This window comes from Monodelphis domestica, chromosome 1 (genome assembly GCF_027887165.1).
Source record: "Monodelphis domestica isolate mMonDom1 chromosome 1, mMonDom1.pri, whole genome shotgun sequence".
NCBI lineage: Eukaryota > Metazoa > Chordata > Mammalia > Didelphimorphia > Didelphidae > Monodelphis > Monodelphis domestica.
The window spans coordinates 491,952,961-491,965,591 of NC_077227.1; the positions used below are offsets into that span (position 1 = coordinate 491,952,961).

General features: G+C 41.1%; 1 protein-coding gene across 1 annotated transcript in view; it reads right to left on the reverse strand.

The window, feature by feature from the left end:
* The window catches only part of GNAS (GNAS complex locus), a 331,282-nt gene extending 319,852 nt beyond the window's left edge, over positions 1-11,430 (reverse strand). Inside the window, exon 1 of the mRNA XM_056812896.1 lies at positions 10,603-11,430. Within this exon, the coding sequence (XP_056668874.1) occupies positions 10,603-11,134 (532 nt within the window). The 5' untranslated portion in view covers positions 11,135-11,430. The remainder of the gene's footprint in view (positions 1-10,602) is intronic.
* Positions 11,431-12,631: the final 1,201 nt, after the last annotated feature.

Below are 12,631 nucleotides of genomic sequence, written 5' to 3' on the forward strand. Positions count from 1 at the left end.
GAGTCAGAGACTCAAAGAAGTTAAGGGAAGAAATTGGGACTAGAACTTGGTCTTCTGACTCGTGAGTCCAAAATTCTTATCACTAGGACCACATTGCCTGTGTACTGTTATGTGAAAATTGACAATCCATCTGACTTGAAAAACATAATAAATGTAGAGTTGAATTCATGTCACAACTCTATTTTGCAAAGCTCAGAGAGCATCAACACCTACATTTTAGTCATCCTCCTAGTTTCGTTGTGAGAAGCTTATGAAGGAAAAAATATCATCCCTACCATGCAGGTAAAGTGATATGCTAAGAAGTTAATCTTTCTGAGCTCAAATCTGACCTCAGACACTGCTCTGTGTCCATGAGTATGCCACTTAATCCTGTTTGCCTCAATTTCCTCATCCGTAAAATGAGTTGGAGAAGGAAATGGCAAATCATTCCAATATCTTTGCTAAGAAAATCCCAAATGGGGTCATGAAGAATAAGACATGATTAAAACAACTAAACAACAAAGAACCATTTTTATGGACAGATAGGTGACATAGTAGATAAAGTGCCAGACCTAGAGTCAAGAAGACCTAGGTCAAAAATCTGGCCTTAAGACATTTACTTGTTGAGTGACCTGGAACAAATCATTTAACCTTGTTTGCCTCAGTTTCCTCATCTGTAAAATAATCTGGAGAAGGAAATGGCAAGCCACTCTAGTATCTTTGTCAAGATAACTCCAAATGGGATCATGAAGAGTTGGACATGACTGAAGTTAAGTAACTGACCTGACATTACAAAGACAAGGGCAAAGCAATCATCCTTGGGTTCCTATCCTTGGTTCCATATCACTACTCCACATAATTATTGACTTTCTCAGGACTTTGTCTACTTGGTCTACTTCTGTCTACAGAAAGCAAGTAGAAAAACTAGCCAATCAAAATAGCCTATAGATAGAGCAATAACCAATCAATAAGATAATCCTGAATGCCAGAGAAGGAACTTTGAAATTCATGTAATCAAACTGATTCCCTTTACACATAGGGAAATAGACTCTGGATAGGAAGGAAACTTGTATAAGCTCACAAAGTTGTTAGTGTCAGAGTCTCCAGATCTCCAAAAATAATTTAAAGGGCTGTGTGAGGGGCAGGTCATCTCGTACAAAAACACAGAAGACAAAATTACAAACCACAAAGGCTAGATGTTGATGTCTCAAATAAGAAATTTCTACCACAAATAGCTTCCAGTTATATTAATAGTTTCCAAAAATAATTTCTATTTCTATAGCATTTTAAGATTTTTTTAAAAGGGTCTCTTTACAATTCCTTACCAATTGGGCAAATATTATTATCTCTACTTTATAGATGAGAAAACTGAGGCTCAGGAAGGTCCCCTAGATAATGTGATCTAAAGTCATTCAACTAATATATATTAAGGCCAGTGTGTATAGTTTACAAAGAAATTTTCCCACAACACTCCTATGAGATAGCCAGTACCCATATGATTATCCTCTTACTATAGAAAATGAAACCAAGGCTCAGAAAAGTTGTGACATAGCTAGAGTGAATCAGTGAGTCATTTAACAAGCATTTATTTTGTGCCCGGCACTGTGCTTAGTGCTAGAGATGCAAAGAAAGGCAAAATGAGCAGCTAGTTTCTCAAGGAATAGAGACCAGACCTGGAGACAGGAGGTCAGTCTTAGGTTCAAATCTGGCTTCAGATGTTTCCTAGCTATTCTTTCCCTGGGCAAGTCACTTAACTCCAGGTGCCTAGTCCTTACCACTCTTCTGCCTTGGAACTGACAACTTAGTATTAATTCTAAGGGTTTAAAAAAAATTCTAGCTCTGAAATAGTTCACAGTATAATGGGGAAGATAACATGCAAATAAATATGGATAAATAAGAAATATACAGGATAAATTGGAGATAATCACCAGCAGGTAAATACTAGTCTTCTGGTGGCAATCATATGTTCCTTTAACTATATCTGCCTGTATCTAAAGTAAAAATTCTTCACTGTTTCTTTTTTTCTTAGCAGCAGGAATCTATGAATGGTTTTTTGTCATTGTTGAAAATTGAGCCTTGAAGGTAAACCATTAAATTTTAAATGCAGCAATTTTGTCGTATCCCCTTTCTCTCTAACCAATTAAGCAGCAACCACTGATTGAGGCCTAAGATTTCCCTTGAAAATTGTACTGGAATTAAAAATGGCTTCTGACAATGGACAAAAGGTATTACTATTTTGATGGACATGCTGTATAACTTAATGATAGCAACGGTGCTACTGACTAATGGAGTACATAAAACGTTCATCAGCTGAATCCAATTCTTTTTCAGCCTCTTTGTTGCGTGAGAGGTAGTTAGGAGACCCAGTAGATAGGATGCAGGACCTGGAGTGAGAAAGACCCGAATTCAAATGTAACTTCAGACACTACCTGGGCAAGTCACTTAACCTTGGTCTGACTTGGTTTCCTCAACTGTAAAATGGGGATAACAATAGCACTCATCTCACAAAGTCATTAGAAGAATCTAATGAGATTTTTGTAAAGCACTTAGCATAGCATGGTATATAGTAGGCACTTAATAAATGTTTGCTCTCACCCCCTACTATTTGGCCTTGCATTCAACCACACTAAGGTAGTAATTCTCAAATTGTGTTCTGTGGAACACCGAGGTTCCACAAAACAGGCCACAAAATCCATGAACTAAAAAGAGTTACAGTGATGAATAAGCACGCACCAAGAATAAATGTGGCATGATGGAGAAAGCATTAGTTCTGATAAAGTCAGAGGTCCTAGGTTTGAATCAAGCTTATCTGAGGTAAATCACCAACTCCTCACATCTCAGCTTACCAATCTAATTAGACTTGATGATCTATTAGGGTCCTGCCAACACTAAATCTAAGCAAGATCCTATTATCTGCTTTGTCAATCCTGCATAATGTGTATATTTAAGAGATTCAGAGAATGCCCCCTAAATTACCTTGCATTCACATTGTATATATTTGTATTTATTTACTTATTTACATACATCCATGGATATCTTTTTTTCTAATAGAACATAAGCTCTTTGAGGGAAGGGCTATTTGCGTATCCTTAGTGCTTAGCTAAGTGCTAGCATTACTAATACAAATGCTAAATATTTGTTGATTCAAAAATAAATCATGTGAAAGTTGTTTTATTTTCTAAAATCCCCCAGATGTTGGTGCCTTCCCCTCCAAAGTTACCATCAACCTATTCCATAGGTAGATGGATCTTGTAATCTTGTATATACTTACATCTCTCTCTCTCTCTCTCTCTCTCTCTCTCTCTCTCTCTCTCTCTCTCTCTCTCTCTCTCCATCTATGTTATCTTTTCTATTTGAACCTAAGTTCCTTAAGGACAGGACTATTTTTGCCTTTAGGTCCCTTGGATTTGCCACAGTTTATCTGTCACATAATAGGCCAATAAGATCATTCATGATCAAATCAGTTGATTGTTGGTCTATATAAGGTATTTTAAGTGGAAGGGTATCAATTTATAATGATGGAAGGCACTTTACAAACACCAAATATTTTTGTATACTTTTTGTACCATTTTGTCTAATGTAGAATTAAATCCATATTCAGCATAATAAAGGGCAAAGAATTTTGGATTTGTAGTTCAGAGGATGTGAGTCTGGACCCTGATTCTGCTACAACACATGTGAAAACTTGGGCAAATCCTTTAACCTCTCTGGTCCATAATTTCCTCATTTATAAAATGAAGTTGTAATTATATGATGTCTAAGTTTCTTTCTAGATCTACATCTATGATCCTATGTCTAGATTTCAGAAACACATTTGACAGAGTTCCTCACAATAACCTTGTAAATAAGTTAGAGAGATTTGGGCTAAATGATATTAGAGTTAGACAGATTCACAGCTGCCTGAATAGACAGACCCAGAGAGGAGTATTTAATGGATAGATGAGAACCTGGAGGACAATTTCTACTAGAGAATAACAGAAATCTCTCCTTGGCCTTATTTATTCCATTCATCATTTTCTATTAATGACTTGAATGAAGAGAGATGAGAACTGTCTTCAAGTATCTGAAGGAGTGTTATGTATAAGAGGAATTCAGTGGTATGTTGACTGGGAGAAATAACTATTTGTCCTTCATTGTTTTCTTTTCTTTTTTTTTTAACTCTTACATTCTGACTTAGAATCAATACCAAGTATCAATTCCAAAGCAGAAGAGTGGTAAGGGCTAGGCAATCAGGGTTAAGTCACTTGCCCAGGGACTCACAGATAGTAAAGTATCTGAGGCCTTCCTGTCTCCAAGCCTGGCTCTCTACCAACTGAGCCACCTACCTGTCCCTTCATTCTCAAAAAAGATCAATGTCATCACAATGTTGAAGAATGAAGTAGTGAATAATGGGTGATGTCTTGACTTTTGAGTGAATTTGAATTAAGGGAGACAGAGTCATAAGTGTTCAATGGCAAGACAGAAGTCAAGACAACTGAAGATGGTCCACGGGCAGTAGATGACCTTGGCATCTTCTATGTCTTACCAAGATGAGTGCTTCACAGCACCCACTTCACTCACTTTCAGGGCCTAATACTTTGGATGATAGAGTGAGGAACCATAAATATCAGAAGACTATAACAATGGAATCAATCCAATAAGATGAAATTTTACAGGGATAAATGCAAAATCCTATACTTGGATGAAGAACAACAATAACTACTACTACATAATAGAGGATGAGGAGACAAAGGCAGAGAACAAAGCAAATTAAAAGAATTGGAGATTTTAGTGAACCACAAGCTCAGTATAGGATGGTAACAAAACATGACATATTATGATCTCATCCTGCATTACTACAGGCAAAGCATCCATAGTAAGAAAAATGACAGCCAAACCGCACTTGGCTATGATGTGATCACATCTAGAGCATTGTGTTCAACTCTAAGAAACATATTTTAAAAAGATCTTAACCAGCTCTATAATGTCCAAAAGAGGGTGACCAGGAAGAAACAGTAAAACATTCTATTTGAATATCCACTGAAGTGGTTGGGGATATTTAGTTTGGAAATGAGGACTTAAGGGAGAGACTGATAATTGTTTTCAAGGGCCATCATATGGAAGAGGAATTAAATTGTTTTGGTTAGCTGCAAAGGAAAGATCTAAGAGCACTGGCAGCAAATTAAAGAAAAGGCAGACCAGTTCAATAGAAAGACAAAATGACTAACAATTAGAAGCACTCAAAAGGAGAACGAGTTGCCTTTGGGGTGTCAAAAGTTCTCAATCACTGGAGATCTTCAGCAGGCTGACTAACTCCTTGTTAGGGATCTGAGAAGTGATTCTTGCTCTGCAATGTATTGGACTAAATGAAGCTTGAATGCTCTTTCATCTCTGAGATTCAATGATTCTAAGAACAAATAGGTAAACTAAGAAAATCTGCAGAGAGAAGAAATAAAAAAGACAAAGACTTCTTTAATAACCATCACTGTGGTATGAAACAAGTATTCACATAGTACAACTATCAAGACTCCTAAACAAAAAAAATGAATATAACACAATATCTGTCTTCGATTTATATTGACTTCTGGTGCACCGTGTATATCAGTATTATCTATTTTTTTAAAACTTAATTATATGGCTTGCAAAGATATTTCCAACTCAAATAATTTTTTAAAATTCCCTAATTTTTATGAAGAACCATGATTGACTTAAATAACCCTCTAAAAATAATTGCTTACAAAAGGGAAAGTGAAAATTGTTATTTCTTACAAGCCTAATTAGTATACCCAGTGCTTATCATAGTGCCTGTCATGTAACAGGTACTTAATAAATGTTTACTGATTATTTGTTGATGATGTTCAATATTGTTACTAATTGTAAAAGTTATAGCAAAAAAATCACATCCTTTTAACTGTTACTCATAATTCTGTTAGAGTAAAATAAAATTTATCTAAAATATAAAAATATTTAAAATCATCCTTCATATTTTCTGTGATCCAGCTAAAATGGCTTTCTTGTCCTCTACTATAATAAGATTTTACCACCTCTTTCAATGCCTTTGCACAGGCTAGAATGGACTCCCTCCTCACCTGGGTCTCCTGAAATTCCTAGTGTCTTTCAAAGCTTAATTCATCAGTCCTTTCCTGATCCCTCTAGCTCAGGGGTTCTCCAATTCCAGTTTACAGAGCCCGATGAATTTGGATGAGGGAAAAAATTGCATCTGTATTTTTACTAACTTCTACCTGAAATTTAACATTTCCTTCAATTATGAATTGAAAAACTATTGTGAGAAGAGGTCCAGATGTTTCACCAGACTGTCAAAAAAAAAGGTTAACAATTCCTGTGTCTCTTCTGTCCTTTGAAATTACCTGGAATTTAAGACACAGAGAGAGAGGGTATGTGTATGTGTGTTAGAATGTAAGTTCCTCAAGGAGAATGACTAATTCCCAGGGCCTGGCACATAAGAAATGCTTAAAAAATGTTTGTGGATTGACTTGTTACCATTTTTATTTTTTTCTTCCATTCTCTGGACCATTAATTTAATTGGGAACAACCAGTGTGGAAACTGCCTTCACTTACACCAATTAGCAATTGTAAATTAAGATTTGCAGAACACTTTACAAATATTATGTCAGTTGATCCTCACTATAGCCTAGTGCTTTACAGGAGGTGCTACTATTATCCCCATTTTCTGGATAAGGAACCTGACCGATAACACAGGTTAAGTGATTTGCTCAGGATCACACAGCTAGTGTCTGAGGACATATTTGAACTCAGATCCTCCTGATTCTAGGTCCATGCTCTATCCACTGTGCCCCCTAAGCCACCTCTATAATTTAAGTGACTTGCCTAGGGTCATGCAGCAAGTATGTGCCAGAGATGGGTCTTGAACTGCCATATATATATATATATATATATATATATACATATATATATATACATACATATATATAAGCTAGCATTCTTGTCTACTATATTATGTTGCCAATTACTGTTATCACTGACTATTTAGCAAGATGATTTTAAAAGATTTAACTAGATTTTTGGAAAGGTGTGTTTAAAATGAAAGAATTCTGTTGAATATACTTTCAGGCTGTTTTAGTTTTGCTAAACTACTTTTCTCTCCCCATCTATTTTTATTCTTTGTTACACAGAATGGTTCTCTATACAGGGAAGAAGGAAGGGAATATATTAGGAATGAAGATAATATAAAAATGAAATATCAATAAAAAATTTGAAAAGGAAATCAAAGTTTTCATAGCTACAAAAAGACTGAGGACCCAGTAGGCTAAAACTACCCAATACTTGCATTTGCCCAAGTTAACAACAGAACTAACACCCACACTCTATGAAAAATCATTTTCTCTTTGAACATTTCTTTATGTTCATTTCTTTTTACAAGGGAAGGTGAGGGAGTCACATTCAAAAGGTTTTATCTTAGCCTAGTTTTTGATATCAAACAGTGGTATCAAACTCAACTGAGAATGCCACAAATTAACTAGCATTACCTATCTTGTGTTGTAATTTTATTTACTTTGCTACATATTTCTCAATTACATTTTAATCTGATTCAGGCGATACTCTTAAATGTGGTAGGCCACATGCTCTCCAAGGCATGTTTCACACCTCCCATGTAAAATTCTAGTTGGGTAAGTGCTTTCAGTAACAGATTACAGAATTATCATAGAACCATTGAATTGGAAAGGACTTTAGAGCATAGAATGATAGTATTGGAAAAATACTTAAAACTGAAGAGGCAGACTATCCCAATTAGAAAGAACCTTAGAGTCCAATCCTGTCACTCCCCAGATTATGAAAATCTAGAGTTAATTATTGGAAGAACCAGGATTAGAACCTTGGTTTCCTCACTTTCAGTCACTATTCTTCATATTACACTCCTCTGCTGTCTCCCTGAACTCTGCTCTGAATACTGAAATTCCATGCACATGGAAACAGCTGCTGTTTGAAAAATGGTGATTAGGAGGGTATCATTTTTCAGGGTCTGTTGACTCAGAATGATTTCAGATCTACCTTATTCTCATTTGAAAGTACATTTCCTAATATACCAGAAAACTGTACATTATTATTGCCCTTGATAATAATGTTATCATACCTTGATTTGTTGTGATTCATAGCATATAGTGTATTGTTGATAATGTTATAATTGGAGCCATAATATAGTAGAGAGGTAGTATTGTGCAATAGGGGAAGCTAGTACAGCAGATAGAGTGCCAGGCCTAGTGTCAGGAAGACTCAACTTTCTGAGTTCAAATACAGATGTAGACACCTACTAGCTGTGTGACCATGAGCAAGTCACTTAACCCTAGTTGCCTCAAGTTTCCAAATCTGTCAAATGAGATGGAGAAGGAAATGCAAATCACACCAGTATCTTTGCCAAGAAAACCCCAAATGGAGTCAAGAAATGCCTGAACAACAACAGAGGCCCCCAGCACCTTAGAGAGAGCAATGGTTGGAATTAGGAGAGCAAATCCTTGGGAATCCTTACATAATGTATCACCAGGAACTAAGATCGCATTGCTTCACTTCAGAAATTTTTATCTCAGAATTGTTTATTTCTGAAAAGCTGTTATAATAGAGCCATAAATCTGGAAACAGAGGGGGAAATAGGGGGAAAATCTTTTATCCTGAGACCTGGGTTTCTAAGAGAAGATTTCATTCATCATAGACAATCCTGAGAGACCCCTGTTCTTAATAAAAAGGAAGTTCCTTCTCACAGACACTACAGGTCTTACCCTTGCTCTCCTTTGTCCTCTTCCCAAACCACTTGGAAAATACACCTCATTTGCTGTAATTTACATGTTTTTCATGTTCCACAAGCCATTTACATATACTATCATATTACTGAGATACCCTCCAGAAATAGGATCTGATTTCATATGATTTGATTTAATTACTCCCCCCAAATCCCCTATCATTACATTTTACTCTAAAAATGAAAGCCACTCCCCAAGGGGGAAAGAAATCAAACACTGTCTGAGAATATGTACAAAAATTTTTATAAAATGTATGTGGAAAAATACAGTCTATCCACTCTCATTCCTGGGTCACAAGACCATCTATTCCTTAGCAGTACTCACAGCAACCTAAGAAGCTATCCAGTATTTTAAAAGCATTTAACAGATGCAGGGCCACTCCCACCTATTTAGAATCACAGAATCACAAGGAAATCTAGTTCTGTGGCTTCTACCGAAATGCCATAAGCAGTGGTGGAGCTATTTAGCGCCTGATATAACAGCCTGGCACTGCAACCTCCTCCTACCTCCCCTCCCCACCCCCACCCTCCCACTTAAATCAAGCTGCAGAGTTGGGAGTCTAGAGGAGTCTAGAGAATTTGCTGCCTTCTGGTCTTTCATTTGATTCAGAACGGTGGTAAGCATTTAAACGAAGGAACCAAGCTACCTGGGCATTTGTAAGAAGATGGGGATGGTTATGAGAGGCAAAGGAACAAAGGAAAAAAAGGAGACAAGGGAGTGTGGTGGGAATACTGACTTTTTGCTGTCCACTAAGCAGGCCAAAACCCTTCTCTGGATGCAAGCCTTGGCATCCTGGCTGTGAAATCCTGACACTTAATACCCCTTGACTTAAAGCTTCCAGCTGCGATGCGCTTGGGATCCAGTGCAAAGAATGTGAAGCAGAGACTGAAAGTTTTGCATGGGATAGAAAAATGATTGAAAGTCTGCTTCTAGTAAGCAAACACTTAACCTGAACAACCTGAGGCCCCGTTTCCTTAGCTGGGTGATTTAATTGGTATGTGGGTGGTTCTCCCTGTACCCCAAGCTCCGAGTCCACATCAGTCTGTAACTCCACGGGTGCAGGGAAAGGACTCACTCCAGAATTTCCACCACCACTCGTGGTCAAACAGGCGGCAGGTTTCATTCACTGATGCTACCCCAAACCTCCACTCTTCAACGTAGCTCCTCAGGGTCCAACCCAGTAGCTACACCTAACATCCCCCCTCCCAGCCCTCAAACATCCATTCGTCCTCCTCCAACCAACTAAACCAAACCCCCCCCCACCAGCCGCCCCCCCCCCCCCCCCCCGCCAACTCCTTCCGGGCTCAGCCCATCTCGACCGGCTATTTCCAACACTGAGGTTCATTGTAGCGCTCTGCCCCAGCTGGGGCCGAAAGATCCCCGCCCCATCCCCCGCCCCCAACCATCTCTTCCCACCATCACCACCGCCAACACCACTACCACCCCGGCTCCGCCACCTCCCCCGCCCCACCCCCACTTGGACACAGTTCGAAGCGCGGGCTGCTTCAACCCAGCCTACATCAGGACCCCGCCCCGCGACTGCTCTTGGGGTGAGGGTTCCCTCTTTCTTACCCCAATCACAAGACAAGCCAGTCTCCCTCTTTTCCCAGTCACCCCCTCCCCCAGGGCCACAGTATCCCTCCTTCTCACTCCTCGTGGGGCTGGACTTGGGAACCTAGACACACATCGTCTCAGGGCTGTCAGGGGCCTGGACCTGCGGCCCCCAGCACTGGGCATGCTCTCCCCTCCACTCCAATCCCAGGCTCGGCCAGAGAGTGCCGAGCAGCCCAGTCTGCTTCCCCCAATCAGAGAGCCCTTGGCAGCCCTCCCCGCGCCCCCCAAGTCCCCGGGACAAAGCCAGTCGCCTCACCCAGCAGCAGCAGGCGGTGGGTCTGCCGGTATTCGCGCTTCTCCGCCTTCAGGCTCTTGTCAATGCCTTTGCTCCGCTTCCTCTCTGCCTTGAGTCGGGCCAGCTCCAGCTCCCGCAGCCGGCTCCGCGACTGAGGGTCGCCAGAGTCGGGCTGCTGTCCCCCCGGGAGGTCGCCAGTTTCTAGAGCTACTGCGGGGCCCCTGCCGCTGTAGGAGATGGAGGGGTGATGGGCGCCCAGTATCCGGGCTCGAAGGCTATAGCACATCCCCATGGTTCTGGGAGAGGGACGCGCGGCTCTCCCGCGAGCGAGCGAGTGAGCGCACACTCCCCGGGAGGACACACACACGGCGCGGGCACACACGCACCACACACACAATCTCCCCCTAGCTCGCTCGTTCCCTTGCTCACTAGCACACGCCCGGGCCGGGGGAGCAGGCTGCGGGCTTAGTTCCCCGCCCCTCCCCTTCCCCTCTCGCCCGGCCCCCCGGCCCCCCTCCCGCCCCCTCCGGTCACTCCGGCCAGACGAGTCCATGCGCTCAGCTCCGGGTGCTGCCTGCTCTGCCTGGGTTACCCGGTCTGCCCCGGCTTGGTAATCGCGGGGAGCTGGCGGGACCTGCGGCTGTTCCGCCCCTTCTCTGGCGGAGAGTGCAGACTGCAGAGGAGAGGGGGGACCAGGGCGGGGGTGGCCGTCGTAGGGGGCTCTGACGCCTCTCTTTCCGGATTGATCGCCTCTCTCTCCACCAGCCCACGAGCCAGAAAGCGACAGCCACTTCACACCCCACGTGATCAGGACATGTTTACCGTATTTCTTCCGAACGGGTGGGGAACTGGCGACTGCTGCAGCTCAAGCCAGGCCTGCAGCCTCCCAAACCTCCTTCTCTTGGTCCAGCCCAGCCCTGCCCCCCGGGAGGCTTCGGGATCGGCGGCTCCAAACCACTGCCTGGGGCAGCCGCAAGAGGAGCTGACTGTATAGCCTTAAGCCAGGGACCCACAGGTGGCTTTGCCCTCCCTTTAGGTAACCAGAGAAAATGACATTTGACTGTTTTGAATTTTATTATTTTATTATTATACACACGCCAGGCTGGTGGCTGCCCTTTCCACTCCACTGCAAACAAACAGAGGAATCTAACAGCACCCTAAGACTAGGCCAGTGTCTTGTCAAAATGAAATCTGTACATTTAACCCGGGAGCAAAGGGCCCCTATGTATGTTTGGCTTTTCTGTAACTAAGCAGTTGGGCCAGGCCAGTGATGGATTTCTCCTAAAGGAACAGCACTGCTTCTTAGAAAGCATCTTTCATGTGTCCCCCTCCCTTAGTGTTCATTTTAGCCAATCATTGCTACCCTTTTCTTCATACACCCTCTCACCCAGAAAGGGGCAGCTATTTTTCTCCTCCTTTTTCTTCTAAGGAAATTGAATCATAAAGAAGTCAAGTAGGTGAAGTCTGCAGTTAAAGAAGGTGAAGTCTGGAAACAAAGGTAATGGAAGCCTTTGGTTTAATTTTTTTTTGGAGAAACCTTTCATACATCCTCTTAAATGGCTAAACAGTCAAGGTTCTTGAACTATAAAATGCGGCAGTCCAACAAACATTTATGTAAGGCCAAGAGAATCTGTCCAGTCACTAGGCTAAAAAAGATTATTGTTTGTCATAGAAATAAGACAAGGAAAGGATAATAAAAATTAAAAATGGAGGGAAGATTTTTTTTTTACTCCTATCCATCCCAAGACAATGGCTGATAATTATTACTACTTTACACTCAAAAGTATTCCCATTTTACCTTGGTCCTGCCTATCTATCCTCCAATGAACATCAATGCCTGTTTCAAGGATGCATCAGATAGCTACCAACCTCTTTTAATTCTCTTCTTCCATGATCTAAACTAACTGAATTCCCACACATTTCATAGCTGCCATAATTATTGAAATTGATGTCAGAAATAGGAGTGGAAAGGCTGTGGTTTAAATTGGGGTAGGGAGAGGATCCCTATTATTGCCTGTCTCTATAGACAGTGGTGGCAACTTGACTTTTC